General features: G+C 44.4%; 1 protein-coding gene across 1 annotated transcript in view; it reads left to right on the top strand.

Moving 5' to 3' along the window:
* The first annotated feature begins 843 nt into the window (after positions 1-843).
* Positions 844-21,915, top strand: part of PLEKHA8 (pleckstrin homology domain containing A8) — a 117,545-nt gene continuing 96,473 nt past the window's right edge. Inside the window, exon 1 of the mRNA XM_069212097.1 lies at positions 844-1,140. Within this exon, the coding sequence (XP_069068198.1) occupies positions 1,101-1,140 (40 nt within the window). The 5' untranslated portion in view covers positions 844-1,100. The remainder of the gene's footprint in view (positions 1,141-21,915) is intronic.

The raw sequence follows: 21,915 nt of genomic DNA, 5'->3' as shown, positions 1-21,915 counted from the left end.
GGCTCTATTGTGTTTAACAGCGGTTTCATTCTGAGAATTGCAAATGATAATCTAATGAATGAAGGCACATTCAACAGAAGCAAGGACGCCAGGACTATGCATTTTGGTATTCGGAATGGTCATGAAAAGCATATCTTTTGGGCTCTCCAAACTAATCACATCCATGCTTCAGTCATACCTGACACTAAATATTTGATTTTAACATACATGCCAATAGACCTGATTCAGATGGGATACTCGTGATTTTTAAAGCCAATAAATTGGTTTATTGTGGTTGGGTCCCGCCTTTTCCTCTGCTTCAATAAACATCAATGGGCGAAATAGAAGAGTAAAATCTCCTGCTTTCATCTAGTAAAATGTTTGCATCTGTGTTTTAATGTTCTTGAAACTCCCCTGTAATAAGCATACCCCAAACATGTGAACAGGTCCAGTTCAGGAGGGACAAGGGCTTTTTAATCCCAAAATGGCTTTATTTTAGTTGGCTCGCACTTAAAACCTCCTCCACTTCTATGTAAGTAACTGGGAAAATGAATTCCCCTGACATTTTTTTCCCAAATCTGCATCTCCCCTCTTCTTTGTTCAAGGTGCTGGCAGGTAAGATTCTCAAACAAACAACTGAGGCCTCCCTGTTGTTCCCGTTCCAAGATGGGGCACGCTGCGGGTCATCACTTTCAGGAATGTCAGTGCATTCCTTTTCGTCCTGCGACGCGATTGGTGGTTACGGGCCCAGGGGCGTTGCTTAGCCTCCCATAGGCCACCTCCTTGGCCGCCTCGAGGTCGGGATTGGACAGCGCACATCAGCGCTTCCCCCATTGGTTGCCGGAGCAGATGGGCCGAGCGGTCCCGGAAGTGCCGCTGGAGTGTCTGTCAGGCAGTGTGGGGCAGGAGCCTCTGGGTGCTGGAGGGGACGCAGCGCCTGGGATAGCGCCTCGAGGGTACAGCAGAGACGCGGCAGCCCTGAGGACGTGTATCAGTACGTGCCCCGGGGTGGTCAGTGCAGGACAACGGCGGCCAGCAGGGTCCAGGGCGGGTCGTTAGGGCGCGGTGACCCGGAGGCGTCGGGGGTGGCTCCGTGCCCCGGCCTGGATGGAGCCCCCAGCATGGAGGGGGAGCTGCATAAGTGGACCAACTACTACAGCGGTGAGAGCTCCGTCCCCTGGTGCTACAGGGCAGCTCTGTACTGTGTCGCCCCCTTCGGCGGTTGAAATTCATTCATGCATTCATTCCCATGCTGCGATCTAGGCGCTGGCATCGGCTCCCTCTAGACCAGGGGTCTTCCAACTGGGGGTGGGTACCCCTGGGGGGCCTCCAGGGATCCCAGGGGGGGCACCAGGCTCTGGCCAAGAGAAGCATTATGCTAATTACAGGGCATTGTTTTAAGTTGAAAAAAACTGAGCAGCAGCAAACCCCTCTGTAATGGGCCATCACTGACATGTTTTGTCATTTATACCCCAACTGGGAGTCTGTGTCAAAAGGGAAGGGACTCCAAATGTTCTTTAAAACCCCCAAACCACCCTCACTTCTAATAATCACACCGTGGATACTTTTACGTGTTAGTGTGGCCTGCTAACCAGAATAGTATGTTTGGCATCATGTATTTGATTGCATTTTTTACAACAGTAACAAAGCTTGGCTGCAATGCTTAAATAAGTGTTGACATATTTAAACATTGCCAATGTATTAGAATAATTGTAAACAGTTCAGAGGAAGGCTCAATGATTTTTTTTTTTTCACAGAGGGGCACAGCATTATAAAGTTTAAAGACCACTGTTCTAGACCTTCGCTGTCACGAGCTTGTTTCACTCAATCATTCATTTGAACTCACCGACCTCTCACCGAGAGTCTTCTGCACTGACACTTAGAAGCAAAGCCCCAGTACATCTCATCACCCCACAAGTTCCAAGAACAAGTCTACTTTAATCACATCTTTTCAGGCCATGGGCCGAATAACCTAGAATGTCCTTTCTGCACCCTCCCCCAGATGTTTAAACCTAAACTGTGTACTCAGTGCACCGAGTCTGATCTTGGGTTTAGGTCCCCAGGCTCATCTGCTCCTGTTGCCGGATGCGGGTTTGTTGTCCTTGTCTCATTATCTCGCCAATGTCCCATCCTTCCAAGACTGACTGATCCATCTGTCACACACCTGTCATCTTCCAAATGTTTTGCTGTAACTACCGTCCTTTCGTAGTAGTTTGTCTTCCCCTTAGTATAAATGTACATGTAAACTGCTGTGACCCCCGTTGGGAATAAATAGCGCTATCTCTCAAAACTACAGATAAATAACTTAATAGCATTGGAGCTCGGTTGTCAACTTAGGTTTGCCAGACGGCTTGCTTAGCGTGCCCTGTCGGATGAGAAACAATTGCTAGTGTATCTGGGCACAGTTCAATGATATATGTTGTTGGGTTGATGCTGTCACCAATTTAAGGATATCAGACTGTATGAGATAACCGAATTGTGTTTGACATGCACCAAAAAGTCTGCCAGTTGAGTATAGTTTGTCAGTGCATGGTGTTTCTTAATATTGGAATCTGCTGTTAGCCTTGTAGTTACTGACTATGAGGCATGTCTGTGCTGTGTGTGTTGTACATTGCTACTTGTTACTTTGGGGGCCCGGCCAGTGTCTGCGGGCTGGTGCAAGCTTAATTTTTCTTGACTTTGTAGATTTCACAATGCTCATAGAAGGAATCAAGAAAGCACTGCAAGGAGTAGTAAGCAGATAGCCATGTACATTACGAGCTGAATAGGATTCTAATGCACTCTGAATTGTCTGCTTCCCAGGCTGTAAATGCAGGTAGCTTGTAAAGCAACTTGCAGAGGCAGAGCAGAAACCCCAACCTACAGACCCTGGGACAAGAAGACTCGTGCTAATTTCAAGCCATGTTTTGTGGGGTTTGCCTGATACACATAAGATGTTTTTCAGATTATTCCCAACAGCAACGACGACTTTGAGGATATCCATCCCATTTTTAATTGACGAACTGTGCACTTACCTTCACTTTGTCTGTATATTCTGTATGCACGTGTGTAGTTTCTACCCACTTACTGCCCATTCTGCTCCTATTTGTTTCCCACATTGTTGTGGTGTATTTCCTCTGCAGCCCCGGGGCGCTGTCAACATCTTGGCAGTCATAATACCACCATGGATTCTTTGCTATCCCGACTCTGCTTATCATCTCTAATTTAAACTTCAACCTGAAAGAAGCCACAATCTTGTCAGATTGCTCACTGATCAATACTTGTCCTCCCACCGCAAACCCCACTGCCCTAATTGCGCACGCTCTGTCCAGCCTCCCAAGGTACACGTGCACCGTCATCCCCCTGTTGTTGCCAGCTCGGGTGGCTGCCAGTCTGTGTGGTATAGAAAGGCCTTGCCTTGTGCCAGGAATACCTTCAGAGAACTGCTCCGCCTTGCCTCAAGCTTAACTTTTACTTGCTGGCTAAGAGTCGTCACTCTGCCGATTGCAACCTCTTTACTGTCACAAAACTACTTTACATCTACATTCCGGTCCAGAAGCCTAGAAGGGTTGCATACTTCTCAGCCTCTGCCTTGCTAACATCTTTGAATGTCACTTAAGAATACATATGTCGGGACAAGGAGACCTAGTAGGTCCCTTTATCCTCAAATGCATGCTTGACCTGACGGGCGCAGCCAACACCCCCAGGGGGCATTCCAGACCCAGCGATATGTGCTTTTGAGGCGTAATCTGTAAATCCTTTTTGTAAGTTATGCAGTTGGGTGTTTTTCACATATGTATGGAAACCATCAATTCGACCACACAGACGCTAACTGTTCCCCTGTTGGCGTGCTATGTGCCTTCCTTGTGTACTTACAAAACATGCCATGAAGACAGTACAATTACTTTAGGTGTCTTGTTACAGTTTCTTTGTTGGAGATCATTTCCATACTTGGAAATGTGTTTTGTTTTTTATCACCTTCGGAAGTGAAACCGAACCGACAGGTTAAGTAACGACTCCATAGTCTACATTGTGCGTGGGCTGATTGTGACTAAGGGAAACCTCTGTGCTGTAATTGTTGCACTTTTGTGACACAAGGGCTCTTCTCATGGGTTGTGCCTCTTGTTTCTAAGAGAAGTTTTTATGTTTTGCTCACAATGACTTGCTGGCGCCTGTGACCCTCTTCTTTAGTAGGCCATTGGGTGTTGGCGCTTTCCAAGGCGCCTGACTGGAGTCACCAGTTCTTGCAGCCCGACCCTATCATTAAGGCCCCATTGACCAGAAAGGCCGTGCCTTGTTTGCCTCTTGAAAAAACATTGCTTGGGCTGGTCTGATGACGTCTTTTCCATTAGCAAACTTTGCCGAACTTCTCAATTTAAATTTGCCTTCACACAGGAAAAACGATTTCTGCTCATTACAAGGCAATTTTAAGGACAGTTTGAGGTAATTGTCCACTCTGGTCAAACCCACACAAATGTAAGGGGACTTTTCATCTACAAAATAACAATTTACATATCCTTCTGTAAATATACCAGGGCAAATGTATGGATATTTTTTTTCTCTGTAGGTTTGTCCACTACACTGTAAAATCTTGCAAAATGCATGATTTTAATACAAATACCGGGAAACATACCTCTTTACAACTACTTGAAGTTGCAGGGTTCTCCGTAAAAATGTTTTGAGATTAAAACTATTGTGGGTGCTATTAGACTGCAAATCAGAGGTACCCCTCCGAGTTATGGTGGTCCATGTCCTTGTAGCTCCTATGTAATGATCTCTATGTCCAGTTAGGTATTTAGACACTGGATGCAAAGGGGTGATGTAATGAACCATTATGTGTAAGGTGGGTGTGCTTGGAGGTGGGCGAGCCAACAGATTTGCAGGGAGAGCCGAGCCACAGCTGAGCCAAGTGTCTGGCTCGGCTCTTGGAGCCCAAGCACGAGCGAGTACTGAGAATGTTTTCTGTGTAAATTACACAGCAAACCACGTAAAATAGGATTATCTTTTCAGAATTCAAGAATGTGTATTTCTTTAACATGTGAAGCTTTGAAATTAATAAATCACATTTTAGCAATGCACCGAAAAGTACTTATTAAAAGTGATAGTGCACAAATGGATCATGTTTAAAAACTAAGAGGCAAGCCAATTGTCATATAAACACTGCATGTCGCCCAGATTATTATAGAGAAACATTATAATCTATTAAATCAAGCATAATAGGTTTTTGTACATCTAGAATTCTTAACTCGTATATGTAAAATTGCCTTCATACATGTTAATAAAGAAAAGAGTTTTGAAGAAATACAGTATTTCCGTATGATCACACAATTTTAGCAAGGAAGCTGTGATTTATCCAGGTTTTATGGTTTCACTTGGTACAAATCAGCCAGAAAATTGGTATCTATTTGTCTTTCCTTGTGTTAAAGCTTTAGTTTTACTTTTATAATACATTTTTCTGCAGTTTTAATGGGCGAGCACAAAGCGCTCCGTCCATAAAGTAATCTCTCTTTGAGCTTCAAACCACGCCCAGGTCACGTCAGTCTCTTTCATTGGATCCTGGGCTTACTCTTTAAACTCTGCTTGCTTTCATTTGTGAAAGGCATGCATACGTCATGCCTTTTCGGTGTTTAGCCCGCCTACACAGCACCGGTAAACTACTAGAAACATACGAGGCTCGATGTTTTGAGCCTGGTTTCCGGACTACTTTAACTGTTCATTTTCCCCGCAGCGCGATTGCGCTGCGGTTTACATAGAGTGATCGCGCTCTGTTTTTTCGTTTTCAATTTCAGTGCGATTGCGCTGTATTTTACATAGCGTGATCGCGCTGTGGTTTTTTTCTTTTAATTTGTGTGGCAAGAAAAGTTAGGTTAGGAGTTTATAACGCAAATAGCTCCAACTCGAGCAAATGTGAGCCCCGTTGCATTGAAAATGCTTGTTATATAATGTGAACTAGACTCGAAGGTAGTGGAGTGCTTTACATGAACGTTAATTACATTACACAAGGTCACTTTAATTGTTTATAGGCAGAGGAAATTAAGTAATTTGCCCAAAAACACATGGTGGTAGGGAGACGCCGAGGACTCCAACCTGGTCGGCAGTTCTGACTGTAATGCCACCCTCTGAATAGAGAGAAGCAGATATAAGCCACACAGAAGCTCGGCTCATTATGGGCTCGAGGTTCCAACAGGACCTCGAGCAGGGCCAGGCTTCAGACTTGAGCCTGACTCAAACTTTCAGTGGCTCACCCTCTTCGATGTGTGCCATAGGGCTTTGCCATATTTAAGTCTGGGTTCTGACATCACAGCTGGCAAACAGACCTATTGCTAACAATATACATATCTTGGTCATAGGGTCCTCCCGCCCTCCCCCCCCCACCAACCACCCTTTCAGCCACTGGCTTTCTTGGAGCAGCCTCTTTCAGCAGTTGGCTTGAGACTCTGTCAATAATGACTTGTCTCAGGCCAGTGGAGTTGTCATCTCTCACCTAATACTATTGTCTTGCATTACCCGCTGCTGCTGGTTCTCTTATGTGTGCCTCGTTTTAATCTTCTAATGCTACCTGGGTTAGCACAATAGACCCAGACATATTGGTTTGGCCAGTGCTTGTTTATTTTACAGTCCTGTGCTAGGTGGGTTCCATTGCATGGCTCCGAGTTTCTGCTCTGATTAAGCATTATCATTTGACAATACTATATTATTGAGTGCCTTAATTGTGTTCGAAGACAAGCAGTTTATTTGAATAGACACCCTCTTTTTGGCCTGTGATGCCTTTATGAGGAGGAGGGGTGTTGTTTTGAGATGGAAAGACTCATTCGATTATGGTTCTTTTGCTGTGTTGCACCTGCAAGGATGCAGGTTGTTTTGTCTCTGAAGTACTGTTGGTTGCTATGTGATGTGATTGTTAGGTGAGTGCTAAATGCTGTTAGGGTGGGAGCACATAACCAGCATTATAATTTTGGTTTTGTTATTTTGCCCAGGGGAGCTGGGAGGGCTGTCCAGCCTGTACTGTTGCAAATTAAATTTATATTGATATACTGACTACAAAATATATTATTTCTCAAAGAGCTCAGTTCTAGTCTAGCTTGGAATAGGTTACTTTGTGTTGCATCAGGTTATTTATTATACATGCATTTGCAAAAACATACTGTTCGATTTTTACTAGACATTACTGTTATCACATCATGTTTAGAGATGTACTTATGAGTCCTTTCACACGAGAAAAGGGCAGATGGCCTGGTTCTTGTTTTCAGTGCAACCTCCTCATTCAGCTGTTAAGTTCTGATCTAAAAGGCTCTAAACTTACCATGGATTGTCCTTGTCGCTTTGTAGAGGTCTGCTCTAGGATAGGTCAGGGAGCCCCAAAGGGCTGAGCTATTGTGAACTGTAGTCTCCGGTTGAACTTGATCTGGACCAGGTCTGTATGGAAGGAATGCACAAGAAGCGAGGTGTGTAAAACAAATGAAGGCCAGAAAGGGGACACGAGTCTTTAGATTATGGCACTTTTTTTTATATGGTTGTCAGAGCAATATATTTGTTTAAATTTCAAATCATTGGATGCACGCATCAGCATTAAAAACAGTACATTTAATGAGCACCATCTAATCACACCTTTATCTGCAGTGACAGTACCTTTTCTTGTTCTTCATCTGAAAAATGTGATGTACTGAATCTTGAATAGTTGAATACTATGCTGTTTGGTAAATTTACTTGGGGACTAACGCATAAATACTGCCATACATATTACTATATTTAATACTGCAAGCCTCTTCACGTCTTTTACAAAGAGATCGGCTCTTCGTCGCTTCTTAAGATGATTTCTTAGGCAAAAGATGCAATCAACATGTTTCAGCTCATCCAAGACTTGTTCACGACAAACAACATTGCAATTCATTCATATTTAAATACAGTGTTACTTCCGCTTTCATTGACATTTTCATTTCTAAAAAAGAAATGAAAAATCAAAACAATAAACTACAAGTAGTTTGTTTTGATTTTTCTTTTCTTTTTTTAGATATGGGCACTATGGGGTTTTGTGGTTTTTTTTAGCGTCTAGATTGGGCACCCTTATTTTAGCTTTAGAACCATAACCTGTGCCTTTAAATACACATTTTATTATATATTAGCACTGCTCGCTTTTCAGCTTGGTTGTTTTTATATTTTAATCAGCAGCCTTTCTGAGAAGGCATAGTTGTTCGTGTTTTATATTTATCAGTCCTTTGCACGCATTTCACTCTGTGCCCTGCTCAAGGCTGTCGTGTTTTTTGTACACAGTAGTTTACTCAGTATTGTTGCTCCAAGAGTTATGGATTCACCTCTCAAACCATAGACATATAATCACGTCAGGCCTCTTCTTAGAACCAACATGTTTTGTTATATAAACACCACATAGGCCTAAGGGGGGTAGGGAGCATTCCAGCCAGTGGGCATCTGAGGTCGTATATTGTTTTGTTGACAGCTTTGCTGATCCTGGCCATGTATTTCCAGTCAGCCAGCAGGACTGCCAGCAGAACAACAGGCAGACCTTTACCGTCTTTGAGATATGGGGTCAGGGCTCCTTCCATAGACCGGGACGGATAGAAGGGCAAGCACCACTCTGCTCTCAGATGTAGACATTAGGGTGTAGATAGGAATCACCAGATTCATGATTAGATCAGGATGGTGGGACAGTTAATACGTTTTCCTCCAATGGTAACAATCATCACTGTATTATGTTTTATCTGCCTGATAATCACAGCTCATGCTTTTTATCATCGGATTGAATTGCTTCAATAAATATATTGACACTTACTCTGCATTTCTTTGCGTTCCCATGTGTGAAACTTTGTGTAAGAGAGAAAGAGGTATGATCTGTCCACCACGACTTCCCTGAGGAGTCAGTGTCCTGTTTCTAGGCTGATACAAATCACCTTTACTTTCTAGGTTTGGGTGAAGTGCTGCTAACTAGCCGACAAAGTCAGGCTGATGGCTTCCAGTTGGTGTGGGACTGGCTCAGTCACACACACTCGGGGGTGCTGACGCCTTAAACTAAGCAGACTTACCCCCATGATAAGAGTCCTACGACAGAGGGACCCCAGCAGGCACATATATTATCAACTGGGGTGACATGATGGCCCAATAAGCTCAGAACAGAAATCAGACCCGCAGTAATTGCAGACTATTCTAAGAATATATTTTCTTATGCTTTAAGTTAAGTTTATTTTTATTTTTTTATTTTTATGCTGTTTGAATAACCGGAAAAGGTAGTGATTAGCAGTTATATCCCACTTGTGTGATATTGATAGAATCATGTGCATATAATCACAATATAGCTGATATTAGGATGGCGTATTGTGACAATGAAATTTTCCTTATTACAAGGTGGAGGATCCGTGAACTTAATGAGTGTCCCTCCTTTGTTGTTGACATTGGTTTCTATTTGTGGCATGTAACACGATTCCCAGTGGTAAAAATTGTGTGGGAGAGTGAATGCTAATGAATAATAATTTGACAGACTTCTGTGTTTATTCAAGTATTAACATCATTTTTTTTAAAATCTTTTTTCTTTTTTGTATTACTTGTATGATACCAAACAACATACCCATGTAAATATGTTCAACAGTGAACAGATGGTAATACATGAGACCGTTTGAGAGACTGAGTCTTGCTCTAGTGCTGCACGTTGCTAAGCGTAATGAAAGCTGATATGAACTCTGTGGCAGGATATCAATTGAACTCACATACAGGTCCACACACTGAAACATTGCCTCTTGCCAAAAAGTAAAATTGCGCGAGGTGACCCTCCGTCCTGCGTTTTCAAGCATTACTAGTGCACTGACGCAGGGTGAAGGGGCTGCAGCCACTGTGCTAGACCACTGTAATGGGTGGGACTGCCACCTTTGAATTATGCCCTTGTGGTGGGTGCAGGAGCATGAAACATTGGTTTTAGCCCTTAGTGTTGTAGAACCCTTTAGCTGGACAGCACCCATTACTCTGTATAACATTTCGTCTCACCAGGTTATTAAAGTACTTCTCGTTTCGTAATACAAACACAGGGTTGGAAAGTACATTTTTGTGTCTATTGGTTGACTGCTGAGTTCTGGGTCTCTGCTCCCACACTACCTCTCTGGGAAGCCTTAACTGCTTGACCGCAATACGTCCTTGAGAGTCCAGTGAGGAAAGGATGTACCTGTCATATGTAACAGACCAACAACTCCAACCCCCAGGTTTGTAGCACCTTCCTGCCCTGTGACCCACTGAATGGGGTCTTCTCTGCATACTTGGAGATGGAGACAGGGAGATGCATGCACACCTAGACCCAGAGGAAGATCGGAGCTGTGCATTGTGCAGCACAAGCCTTCTGGAACATGAAAGTCCTTCTCTGCTGCACCATACATGAAGAAACAACAGTCTTCCACTGTAGTGATGGTGCAGTGGCAAAAACGTTCTAAAAGTGAGTGACAACAAGAGGGAAGCCCTCCTGGATTAAAACTGAGATGGGAGAAGAAGCTGCAGAATACCTCACAGCATTTGACAGAAGTAGAAACATTGAGCCAGAAAGGAGATCAGAACATTGATTTACCTAAGACTTTGGGTGTGGTAATTTGCATATGTTTAGGTCTCGGCTGAGACAGTGCTTTTCGCTTTTGCTTGCAAAGATCTTTTGTTACTTAATAAAAACCTAAAAAGATCTTTGTGACCTCCCATTACTTACTGTTGCGTGGTTTGATTGTTAGTCTTATTTTCTTGCTTCTCATTGGTGAGCACGTGTTGGCGCCAGTTGGTCTTTGTGTGTTTCTCTCCTCCCTGGACCAAGTATTTATTGACTTCTTCATTTGTATTCTTTCTCACTGCTTGCGCTGATGTTGTAGTACTCCTTCTTTTTTTGTTTGTTTTTGTTTTGGGGTAAAGGGCCTGCATGTTAAAGGCTGTACAATAAAGGTTATCTCCCTTCTGGAAGGAGACCTCCCCGAACCCCTTCTCAAGTACTCTCCTATCTTCACCCTAGCACCCCTAAATATTTTGGGGACACTTTATTTCTAAACCCTAAATTCACACTTACCTGTACCCATCTGTAAACCCCTAAATTCACTGTTACCTCACTTTAATTGTACCCACCCTAAATCCTAACAACACCATTACCTCCTTCCCTTTATCTATCTCTAAATCACCCTTACCTCCTCTTCCCTTTATCTATCCCTAAACCCTAACATCACCCTTACCTCCTCTTCCCTTTATCTATCCCTAAACCCTAACATCACCTCACCTCCTCTTCCCTTTATCTATCCCTAAACCCTAACATCACCCTTACCTCCTCTTCCCTTTATCTATCCCTAAACCCTTACATCACCTTACCTCCTCTTCCCTTTATCTATCCCTAAACCCTTACATCACCTTACCTCCTCTTCCCTTTATCTACCCCTAAACCCTAACATCACCTTACCTCCTCTTCCCTTTATCTACCCCTAAACCCTAACATCACCCTTACCTCCTCTTCCATTTATCTATCCCTAAACCCTAACATCACCCTTACCTCCTCTTCCCTTTATCTATCCCTAAACCCTAACATCACCCTTACCTCCTCTTCCCTTTATCTATCCCTAAACCCTAACATCACCCTTACCTCCTCTTCCCTTTATCTATCACTAAACCCTAACATCACCTTACCTCCTCTTCCCTTTATCTATCCCTAAACCCTAACATCACCCTTACCTCCTCTTCCCTTTATCTATCCATAAACCCTAACATCACCCTTACCCCCCTTCCCTTTATCTATCCCTAAACCCTAACATCACCTCACCTCCTCTTCCCTTTATCTATCCCTAAACCCTAACATCACCCTTACCTCCTCTTCCCTTTATCTACCCCTAAACCCTAACATCACCCTTACCTCCTCTTCCCTTTATCTATCCCTTAACCCTAACATCACCCTTACCTCCTCTTCCCTTTATCTATCCCTAAACCCTAACATCACCTTACCTCCTCTTCCCTTTATCTATCCCTAAACCCTAACATCACCTTACCTCCTCTTCCCTTTATCTATCCCTAAACCCTAACATGACCCTTGCCTCCTCTTCCCTTTATCTATCCCTAAACCCTAACATCACCCTTACCTCCTCTTCCCTTTATCTATCCCTAAACCCTAACATCACCCTTACCTCCTCTTCCCTTTATCTATCCCTAAACCCTAACATCACCCTTACCTCCTCTTCCCTTTATCTATCCCTAAACCCTAACATCACCTCACCTCCTCTTCCCTTTATCTATCCCTAAACCCTAACATCACCCTTACCCCCTCTTCCCTTTATCTATCCCTAAACCCTAACATCACCCTTACCTCCTCTTCCCTTTATCTATCCCTAAACCCTAACATCACCCTTACCTCCTCTTCCCTTTATCTATCCCTAAACCCTAACATCACCTCCCCTCCTCTTCCCTTTATCTATCCCTAAACCCTAACATCACCTTACCTCCTCTTCCCTTTATCTATCCCTAAACCCTAACATCACCTTACCTCCTCTTCCCTTTATCTATACATAAACCCTAACATCACCCTTACCTCCTCTTCCCTTTATCTATCCCTAAACCCTAACATCACCCTTACCTCCTCTTCCCTTTATCTATCCCTAAACCCTAACATCACCCTTACCTCCTCTTCCCTTTATCTATCCCTAAACCCTTACATCACCTTACCTCCTCTTCCCTTTATCTATCCCTAAACCCTTACATCACCTTACCTCCTCTTCCCTTTATCTACCCCTAAACCCTAACATCACCCTTACCTCCTCTTCCCTTTATCTATCCCTAAACCCTAACATCACCCTTACCTCCTCTTCCCTTTATCTATCCCTAAACCCTAACATCACCCCTACCTCCTGTTCTTTTTATCTATCCCTAAACCCTAACATCACCCTTACCTCCTCTTCCCTTTATCTATCCCTAAACCCTAACATCACCTTACCTCCTCTTCCCTTTATCTATCCCTAAACCCTAACATCACCCTTACCTCCTCTTCCCTTTATCTATCCCTAAACCCTAACATCACCCTTACCTCCTGTTCTTTTTATCTATCCCTAAACCCTAACATCACCCTTACCTCCTCTTCCCTTTATCTATCCCTAAACCCTAACATCACCCTTACCTCCTCTTCCCTTTATCTATCCCTAAACCCTAACATCACCCTTACCTCCTCTTCCCTTTATCTATCCCTAAACCCTAACATCACCCTTACCTCCTGTTCTTTTTATCTATCCCTAAACCCTAACATCACCTTACCTCCTCTTCCCTTTATCTATCCCTAAACCCTAACATCACCTTACCTCCTCTTCCCTTTATCCATCCCTAAACCCTAACATCACCTTACCTCCTCTTCCCTTTATCTATCCCTAAACCCTAACATCACCCTTACCTCCTCTTCCCTTTATCTATCCCTAAACCCTAACATCACCCTTACCTCCTCTTCCCTTTATCTATCCCTAAACCCTAACATCACCCTTACCTCCTCTTCCCTTTATCTACCCCTAAACCCTAACATCACCCTTACCTCCTCTTCCCTTTATCTATCCCTAAACCCTAACATCACCCTTGCCTCCTCACCCTAACATCACCCTTGCCTCCTCACCCTAACATCACCCTTGCCTCCTCTTCCCTTTATCTATCCCTAAACCCAAAAATCACTTGAAAAAAATAAATATAAAAATGTTATTTAAAAAAAAACATACTTAACATGCATGGTAAAAGTACAATACATGCGTGGAAAAAACCGTTTCCTTTATGGCAGGACATCCCCGCTACCTCCTTAAACACACACCTGCCTTCACGCTAGCTCCTCTAAATGTTTTTGGAGAACTGTAGGCTGTTTTGTGCCCTTGAGTATGTTTGGTGGACGCCTTCACCTCTTTGACAGTTTGCCTCCTCTGTTCCCCCTAACACGCTGTACTTTAGGTCTCACCTGAGACAGCACATAGGATGTCCCTTGCAAAACATTTTGTTTACTTACAGGGAGCTTAAAGCCTGCCCATTGGTTGGTTTCATTGCCCCCCCCCCCCCCCTGCTGTTTGGCTAGCGAGTGCCGGCCTCACTTCCTTGTCATTTGTTTGCCCCTGCGCAGAAGCATGGCCCAATTACTGCTTTCCAATCCCAGTATCCTTCCACTGCTCACAGCTTTCAGAAGTACTTTTGTTCATTTTACTTGCACCCCTTTCTCCCTCCCTTACGCATTGTTGCCTACCCCTCTTCCTCCTCCTGCGTTGTTGCTTGTCTGGGCTACCCAAAACCTCTACACCATTCCTGCTTCACAGGTCCGCCCGCACCTTTCCACGTTTCATTGCTTGCCCCCTTCTTTGAATATAAAAGACAATGTATAGACATGCCTTTGCATATGGAAGACAATGTGGCATCAGACCAGTTTATACAGTTATGAGGTGAATGTTGCTTACACGTTGCATGTGTCCAAGTCACCCATCTGGTTCACAGTTCCAGCAAGATCTTTTCTGTCTCCTGCGAGACATAATTACAAGATTCGAGTAAGTGCAATGAAAATAGATTCTGGGTGAATGGCGTAGCCCAATAATCATCATTTATGCAAAATTACTTGTGTAATAAAATGTATGCACAGTTGTACCCAAGACATTGTGCTCTCCCTTCTTCTGAAAGTTAAAAATGTTGATGAACCCTGGAAAGAAATGCCAAATTTGTATGGTTTGTTCTGAAAATAAAGCATTATTGTGTTTAAACTGTGTGTCTTTGTCGTTCTAGCTCTTATTCAACACAGGTTCACACCAGTCCTAGCATCTTTCTGTTATTGCTTTTCTTTGTGTTGTAAAATAAGGCACCATCTTACAAACCGGAGCAGGAATGCATAGCCAGAGCTGATGAGATGGCACAAATGTTGTACTGTGACCTGTTGGATGTTTAGAGATAATGATAATGAATAATTTATTGTACAGATAATAAAATCCAGTACAATTAAAACAGAAAAAAAAATCAAGAATGCAAATACAATCAAAAGCTGAGTTCATGCTAAAAACACACCATTATTTAAACACACATGCCATAATAAAAGAGAGACATTCCTGCCTAGTAGTATAAAACCATAGTTGAATATAAAAATAGAGCCAAACCGCCAAAGCCCAGAACTCCACATGATACATAATAAAGAAAGGGGGTCACGATACATGTGCCCTAAAGTGCTTTAGTGCGTTGAATAACCGTTAAGTTAAATACCAATTGTGGTTGGAGTCCTACGTACGACGTTAGGGCTCCACAGCCTAATCAATAACGGGCAGTAGGGCAAGAGCGGGAGAGAATTCCAATTATGCTTATCCATTGCTCGCAGTGCCACTAAATTTAGTTTGGGCAATTTTGATAAATTTAGTCAATGACACATTCAGCATTGAATTCGTTGGGTCCAGAGACTGAATAATAGCTGATGGCAGGAGTGAATTCCCAATTTGTTCCACTTACTCCGAATAGAAATCTACATTCCTTAAGTAAAGCTCGGCACAGACAGACCACATGTTCAATAGTTTCATCTGCACATTACTCCCTCCCCAGGAGTTAACTGCCATAGGGGTAGATGTTTCAGAAAACCCCAATCACCCATCCTTAAGGCCATAAAGGCCTCTTTCAATCGGAACCCATAGGAACAGGACAGATAGCTAGGTGGCATTCCTAGCTTAAAGGATTTAATTACTGACCAGCCATGCTTGCGTTTAGCAAGGAGGGAGCAATCCATATGATACGGGTATAGTTGTATGATCTTTTTCACACCTAGTTTAAACAGGGAAGGGGGGGAAGGATGGTTGCTTGGCCAAAGGTCGTCGGCTTCTAGTCGTCATTTACATTCAACCAGAAAGTAGGAGTAAGATCCCTTCGTTTTTGACGCACTGATTTCTTGCCACAAAACTGCCTCCAAGCAACCATCCATAGCCCAGCGCAGCTTATGACAGAGTTTCAAGAAAGCGCCGGCACCAACTGCCAGCTGATCTGGAAGCCCAAATTCCAACCGTACCTGCGTGGGTGAAGCGAGATGCGGTACATGGAAGACTCTCTTGTAGATGTTATTTACCAGCCTATTTAATAGGTAGGAGCCTGTGCCCAACACAATTTCCTGACCATAGGACAATGAGGGGATAATCTTTGCTCTCATAACTTCTATTAGGGGAAGAAGGTTCGGCCCCTTTAAAACTTTGGATAATTTAGAAAAGGCCACCTGCAGTGCCACAGCTTTGAATTCAATCTCCTTATTATGCTTAACAAAGCTGCTCCTAGAATCGAAGTGCACCCCTAAATATTTATAAGACTGGTCTGAAACGAGTTTACAGCTTTTGTAATACCAACTGGATCCCAAATGTTTTTTCCTTCCCAAGGAGACCACTTTGGTTTTAAGCAAATGAACTTCCAATTGATTTGCGGGAGTGTAAGATGCAAGTTCGTTAAGCAGCCGTTGAAGGCCAATCTTAGTGTGACTGATCAATGCAGATCATCAGCGTAAAGCAGATGGCTGAGCCTAAGGCCACCAGTCTTAGGGGGATGGGAATTAACAGTGTCAAGGGGCGTTGACATATCTGTAATGAACAGATTAAAAAGAAGGGTTGCAAGCACACAACCCTGTTTCACACCACGACAGGGAGGAATTTTTCTAGAAAGAGAACACCCGTCACCTAGCTTAATACGGACCCAAGGATCTGTGTGTAGTTCTATGATGGCACCCAGGAGAACTGGAGGAATACCCCAGTTTTGTAGTTTGGCGCACAGGGCACTCTGGGAGATCCGGTCAAACGCTGCCCTGAAGTCAACAAAACAACAATGCAGTGTCAAGCCAGACAGAATCGCCCTGTCATTCAGAATAGAAAGAGCTAATAAATTTGGTGATGTGCCTGAACCAGGGGAGAACCCTGTTTGAACAATAGGAGTTAATGCCTTCGATTCAGCCCAGACACAAAGATCTTGCAACAAAAGTCTAGCATAAAACTTGGCCTCATTATCAAGCAGGGCTATCATCCTAAAATTGGCGGGGTTTCGACCTTGAACCACTTTTATATTGCGGATGAAGAATGGCATCGCGCCAGGACTCAGGAATTGTTGAAGTCAGGAGGCAGTGCTCAAACAGATGGGCAAGATGATTAGCCCAAAAGAGGGAATCCTGTTTGAACAGCGCTTGTGGAAGACCGTTGTGAGCAGGAGCACCATATTGCTTAGCCCTTGAGATGATATGAGGGAGACGTAGTTGAAAGGACTTCTCCACTCCCTGAGGGGGAATTGAAAACCCAATGAACGGGGGCACAACTTAGACAAAACCAGCAGTGGGGCAATAAGCTCCCTCATCCAACAGTTTCCCATCCTGCTCGCTTGCGGAAAAGTGGGTAGTCAAGTAAGACGTCCAAACTCCTTCTGATATATTGATAGCACCAGTGCCCCTTTGATTGCTATTTAGATTGTTAATAAGGGGCCAAAATTTCTCAGACTTTGGAACTTGCACTTAGAAGTTTAGCCCAAAACTGATTAAGATGAGTCTAATGGTCATCGTAGACAGCCTTCCAGTAATCTTTCCTCAATTGCTTATATCTAATTAATAGACACTCAGAATCTGGGCTCTTCCTAATTGCCCTTGCTAGTCTGTTAAGCGCTTTCTTTAAACTCCTGGTTTCCCTAGAGATTGCAAAGGACCGGGATGGGGTGCAATTACACGCAGGTTGATGAAACCTTGACCTCCGAAAGCAAGAACATTTGTCCCATAACTTGATTGGGGACACACAACCAGATCCTTCAGAGTCCCAAAAATGTATACATTCAGCCAATACTATGCCGCCAATAGAAGAATTCCATTTTATGCGCTTAAGCGACTCGAAGCAGACACCGCCACCCGTAGCCCGCATAACATCATGCGAAGGGAAACTAGATTTTATGGATTCAATTTGTGGACGGTGATCACTCTTGCTCCAGGAGGAAATCAAATACTTTTCAATGAAGGGAAACAGTTCAATGTTGCAAATAGTATAGTCTAAATAGGAGTGGGATCAACCGTCTGATTTTGTCCAGTGGGGAGGATGGGGGGGGGGGGGGAATAATTGTTATACCCCAAGATTGGAATAGGTCTCTTGGCAAGAATGGACTGAGCTATTGAGGTGGAAAATAGTGAAACCAGAGTAGATTCACTTATTTGAGACCCCCTTGAGTCAAGGAATTTAATAGACGTAATGTCCTTAGAACCAATGTTATTCAGATCCGAGATGGCGTTGAAAAGTCGTAAGATGTTCCCCCTATTCAATATATCGTGGGGGCCCCAAGAGCGATATTCTGGCATGAACACTAGCTTGGTGGTTGTGCACTCCAATTAAGCCGTTGTGGGACACGGGGGAGAAACGTAGGCTGTAACTGTTCTGCTGCATTGAGGGTGCCCACAGAGACCTCCAGGGCCGGGGTATCGGTAGGAGAAATTCAGTGGCTGCTGTTATTGTCAAAAGGCAACTTGTGAAAATTAGAAGGACCGGGACCCAGAACTTCGCTATCAGTATTTCCATGATTAGCTTTAAGATTGAACAGTGTGGACGAGCACTCCACCCCTCCGTTGTGGAGCAGTTGGGTCAGGCGCACTGCCTGTTTTGCCTTTCTCAGCTAGGATCATGGGGTCCTTGAGGGTGGGTGGGGTGGGGGGGAAGAGGGAATTCAGTTTCCTGCAGAGTTATACTGGCCGAGGGTCCTTGACATGCTCACTGGGAGGGATGGAGCCACTCAGTGAGGTCAACAAGGGATTGATCAATGAAGTTGCCCTGGGAACCTCCTGCAGCTGCAGGAGCTGCTGTGCCTCAAGACAAACCAATGGTTGAGCATTGTTTGGGGATCCTTGAGGGGGAGGCTCCGCCTTTTGTTCCATTGTTTACAGAGTCTTTTTTTATTTTTTTTATTTTTTTTCTTCCTCTTGCTCAGTGGATGCTGAGCCACGGAATCAGCTCCTGAAGGTGATGGGTGCATTAAAACAGGTTGTACAGGAATGCAAGGGAGATGAGAGAGGGCAGGCTCTGTGGACTCAGTTCTAGGTAGTGAAGAATTATTGGGAACACAGTTGGCCAAGATGACATGCTCCAAGACTCCAGTAGCAGCTGGCCGAGAGGGGTTGATGATGGTTGCACTCTTAACTGGAAAGAAATAGTCATCCAATGTTTTTAGTTTAGTGGGTTTCTGAGCCAAATTGGAATGGAAACCTGGGTTCGGCAGGGGCACCGGAGGTGCAGGAGCTGCGGATAGCCTCTTAATTTCACATAGAACCAAACTCATAAAAGTAGGCAGGGATGAGAGGCTTTCAATAATTGGAGAGCAGCAGCACGTTGCTTGCACAAAGTTGGAACTTGTTTGGGCTCTAGTAATTAGCTGGTTTAGATTTTCTATTTTGTGATCAATACCAGCTACATAGGTGGCCAGTGTATTCAGTAGATCAACTTGGACGTCCAGCTTATCAGAGTGGTAGTTCAAAGCCAGCACAGTGGATTGGAGAGTTTGAAAAAGCTGTGGCCAGGCAGAGCCACTTACAGTGGTCATAGAGGTAGGCGCAGGGTTGGATTCCCCGTCAACACCTCCCGTGATTTTGGATTGAAGGCAGGAAAGATCAAGAAGCGATTGATCGTTGAGCTCGCCCTTGTTCAACTCAATTCAGGAGCTGGGGTCACCAGCCCCACTGGAAGGCCTTTCTGGTAACATTGGATGAATACTGCCAGTTGGGCTGAGAGTCCATTGTGCTCCCAGGGGGACTGGTTAATGGGGCAATGCTGTAATCCTGTGTGTAATCTTGACAACATTTCTTAAGCTTTTGAGGATTGAGATGCTCCTTCCTTACTTTGCCTGGCCTCATAGCGTAACAAGTTCCAAAAGTTCTTCCTTCAAATCTAGGGAGGTTTAGGTCAGGGAGTGATGTAAATCAGCATGAGTAAATTCCTAAGAAGACGCTTTGCAGCTCTTGTAACAGAGTGTCTGAGCGCCATTTGGAAGCTTGAAAGAAGAAGAGGAACAATGGAGGCCAGTTGAATTTAGGAGAGGGGGCAGGACAATGCAGGGCAGCACAGTCCTGTCAAGCCACACTAACCTAACGCCATCCGCCAGAGACTAGGTGACTGCACCCTAAGCATCCGACAGTCCTTTCACCGCCACCCTCACTTGGCCCTGCTTGCAGAAGTGCTGGACACTTGCCTGAGGCCCACAGTGGGCCATCCACTCCTCGTGTTACTCCGGTCCTGAGAGGATCGTCTAATACCAGGCCAAGGGGCCTAGTATGGAACTGTTGTCTGAATCCAAAGCGCAGGTCCAGGGTAATTCTCACACAACCCCTCCAGTGACCCTCTGTCGCCGAGTGGCCAACCCACCAGGGGCTGCAGAGGGCCACCCGGGGACCAGAGCCAAACAGCAGCAGAGACCGCCCAAGGGGCCAAAAGGGAGCCGGGAGGAGCCAGGAAACAAGCCAGAGGACCAAGGCAACAAGCCAGAGGACCAAGGCCCAGGGGGCAGGCAAGAGGATCAGACAGGAGGTTCAGGTTCAGCCCTACCAGCCTTACTGAGCACCGCCGAGACACCACAGCAGCTCGAACACACAGCCGCAGCAATTGCCCCTTCCGCTCAAAGCCGGGGCCAAGGAGGCCAAGTCGCCCCCAGTTGACTAAGATGGCCCCACACTCTCGACATACTGGCGTGCTGGCGTATATGGATACCTTTTGTTGTGTACAGGCAGGTCAGCTGTGTATAGGCAGGTCAGAGTTACAGGTGAGCTAGTTTAGAGATTATCTTTCACACCAAGGTTGACCACTGTAAATCCAGGTGTGCTAGGCCAAAGCCATATTTTCTGAGTAACCATATTAAATAAGTTTATACACAATGTATCTATTGAACCATATTTACACTGAGAAGGTGTAGTGTGGTTAGTTTTAAGTATCCTTTGCGCGTTAGCTTCAGGCTTTAGGCCTTTGTGCACTTTGCCCTGGATGTATTTTATTCATTTGCTTGCAGTTTAGAGCCTCTGTGCACTTTGCTCTAAATGCTTTTTATTAGGCTTCGTACTGTTATTTTTCAAATAGCCAGTTCTACGGTTTTGTTTTTTATTCATATCACACTGTTTAGCCTACTTCAGCACTAGAGTTCTCCATAACACATTAACTCTGTGCTTCAGTCAAGGATACAGTCTGGTACATTGCCGATAGACGTGGTAGGAATTTAGACTTGGCATTCCTGCGTAGGGACATTTTGTGATCACGCTGACATGTTAGTTATAAAATCACTTTCTTATCCCAATACACGCAATACACGCAAGAGGGAGATTCCGACCAGGGAACCACAACTAGACGCTGATTGCCTCGTTGCAGATGCTGAACCAGATCACAGGCCTTTGCTCAGGTATGAGGGCTGATGTCTCCCCAGTGATTCAGAAAGGCAAGCTAGAAGCTTAACATGCTGTGCTCTAAATAGAACAAGCAGAGGGAGAGTAGAAACTGTTAGGCACTATGATAGCTTTGTTCTTATGTTTTACTCTCCTGGTGACTATTTCAATCCTACTGTGTTGTATTGTTCTGGTTATTGCGGCTCACGCCTTATTATCTAAAATACAGTCATTTTATTAAAACATTATATAAAACTTATACTGTCTTTGTCATTTGTATATGAGATCATATTGTAAATGAGAGAGTTGGTTTGGATCTGAGTGACCACGACTTCCCTGCGAAGTTCCAAAGATGTCATGCGCTCGGCTGCCCAATCATCTCTTCCCCGTGGGAGAAATGAGGCACTGCTAGTTAGCCGGAGCAAACACCGGATTTAGGGTGACAGAGTTCCTTACACGTGGGTCAGACTCAATCCCCCACACCGTTCTCGATCCTGCTGCCTAGAAATCCAGTAGTCTCATTTAGGATAATGAGAGCCCACGCGACATGGCGCCGCCAACGATTGGTCTGGCTCTAATTTTCGGGTCCGGCTGACTCTCTCGGTCTCATATATATATTG

The sequence above is a fragment of the Pleurodeles waltl genome, chromosome 10, assembly GCF_031143425.1.
Source record: "Pleurodeles waltl isolate 20211129_DDA chromosome 10, aPleWal1.hap1.20221129, whole genome shotgun sequence".
NCBI classification, from domain to species: Eukaryota; Metazoa; Chordata; class Amphibia; order Caudata; family Salamandridae; genus Pleurodeles; species Pleurodeles waltl.
Note: the sequence above shows the minus strand (reverse complement) of the source record. Positions and strands in the feature narration are given on the sequence as shown.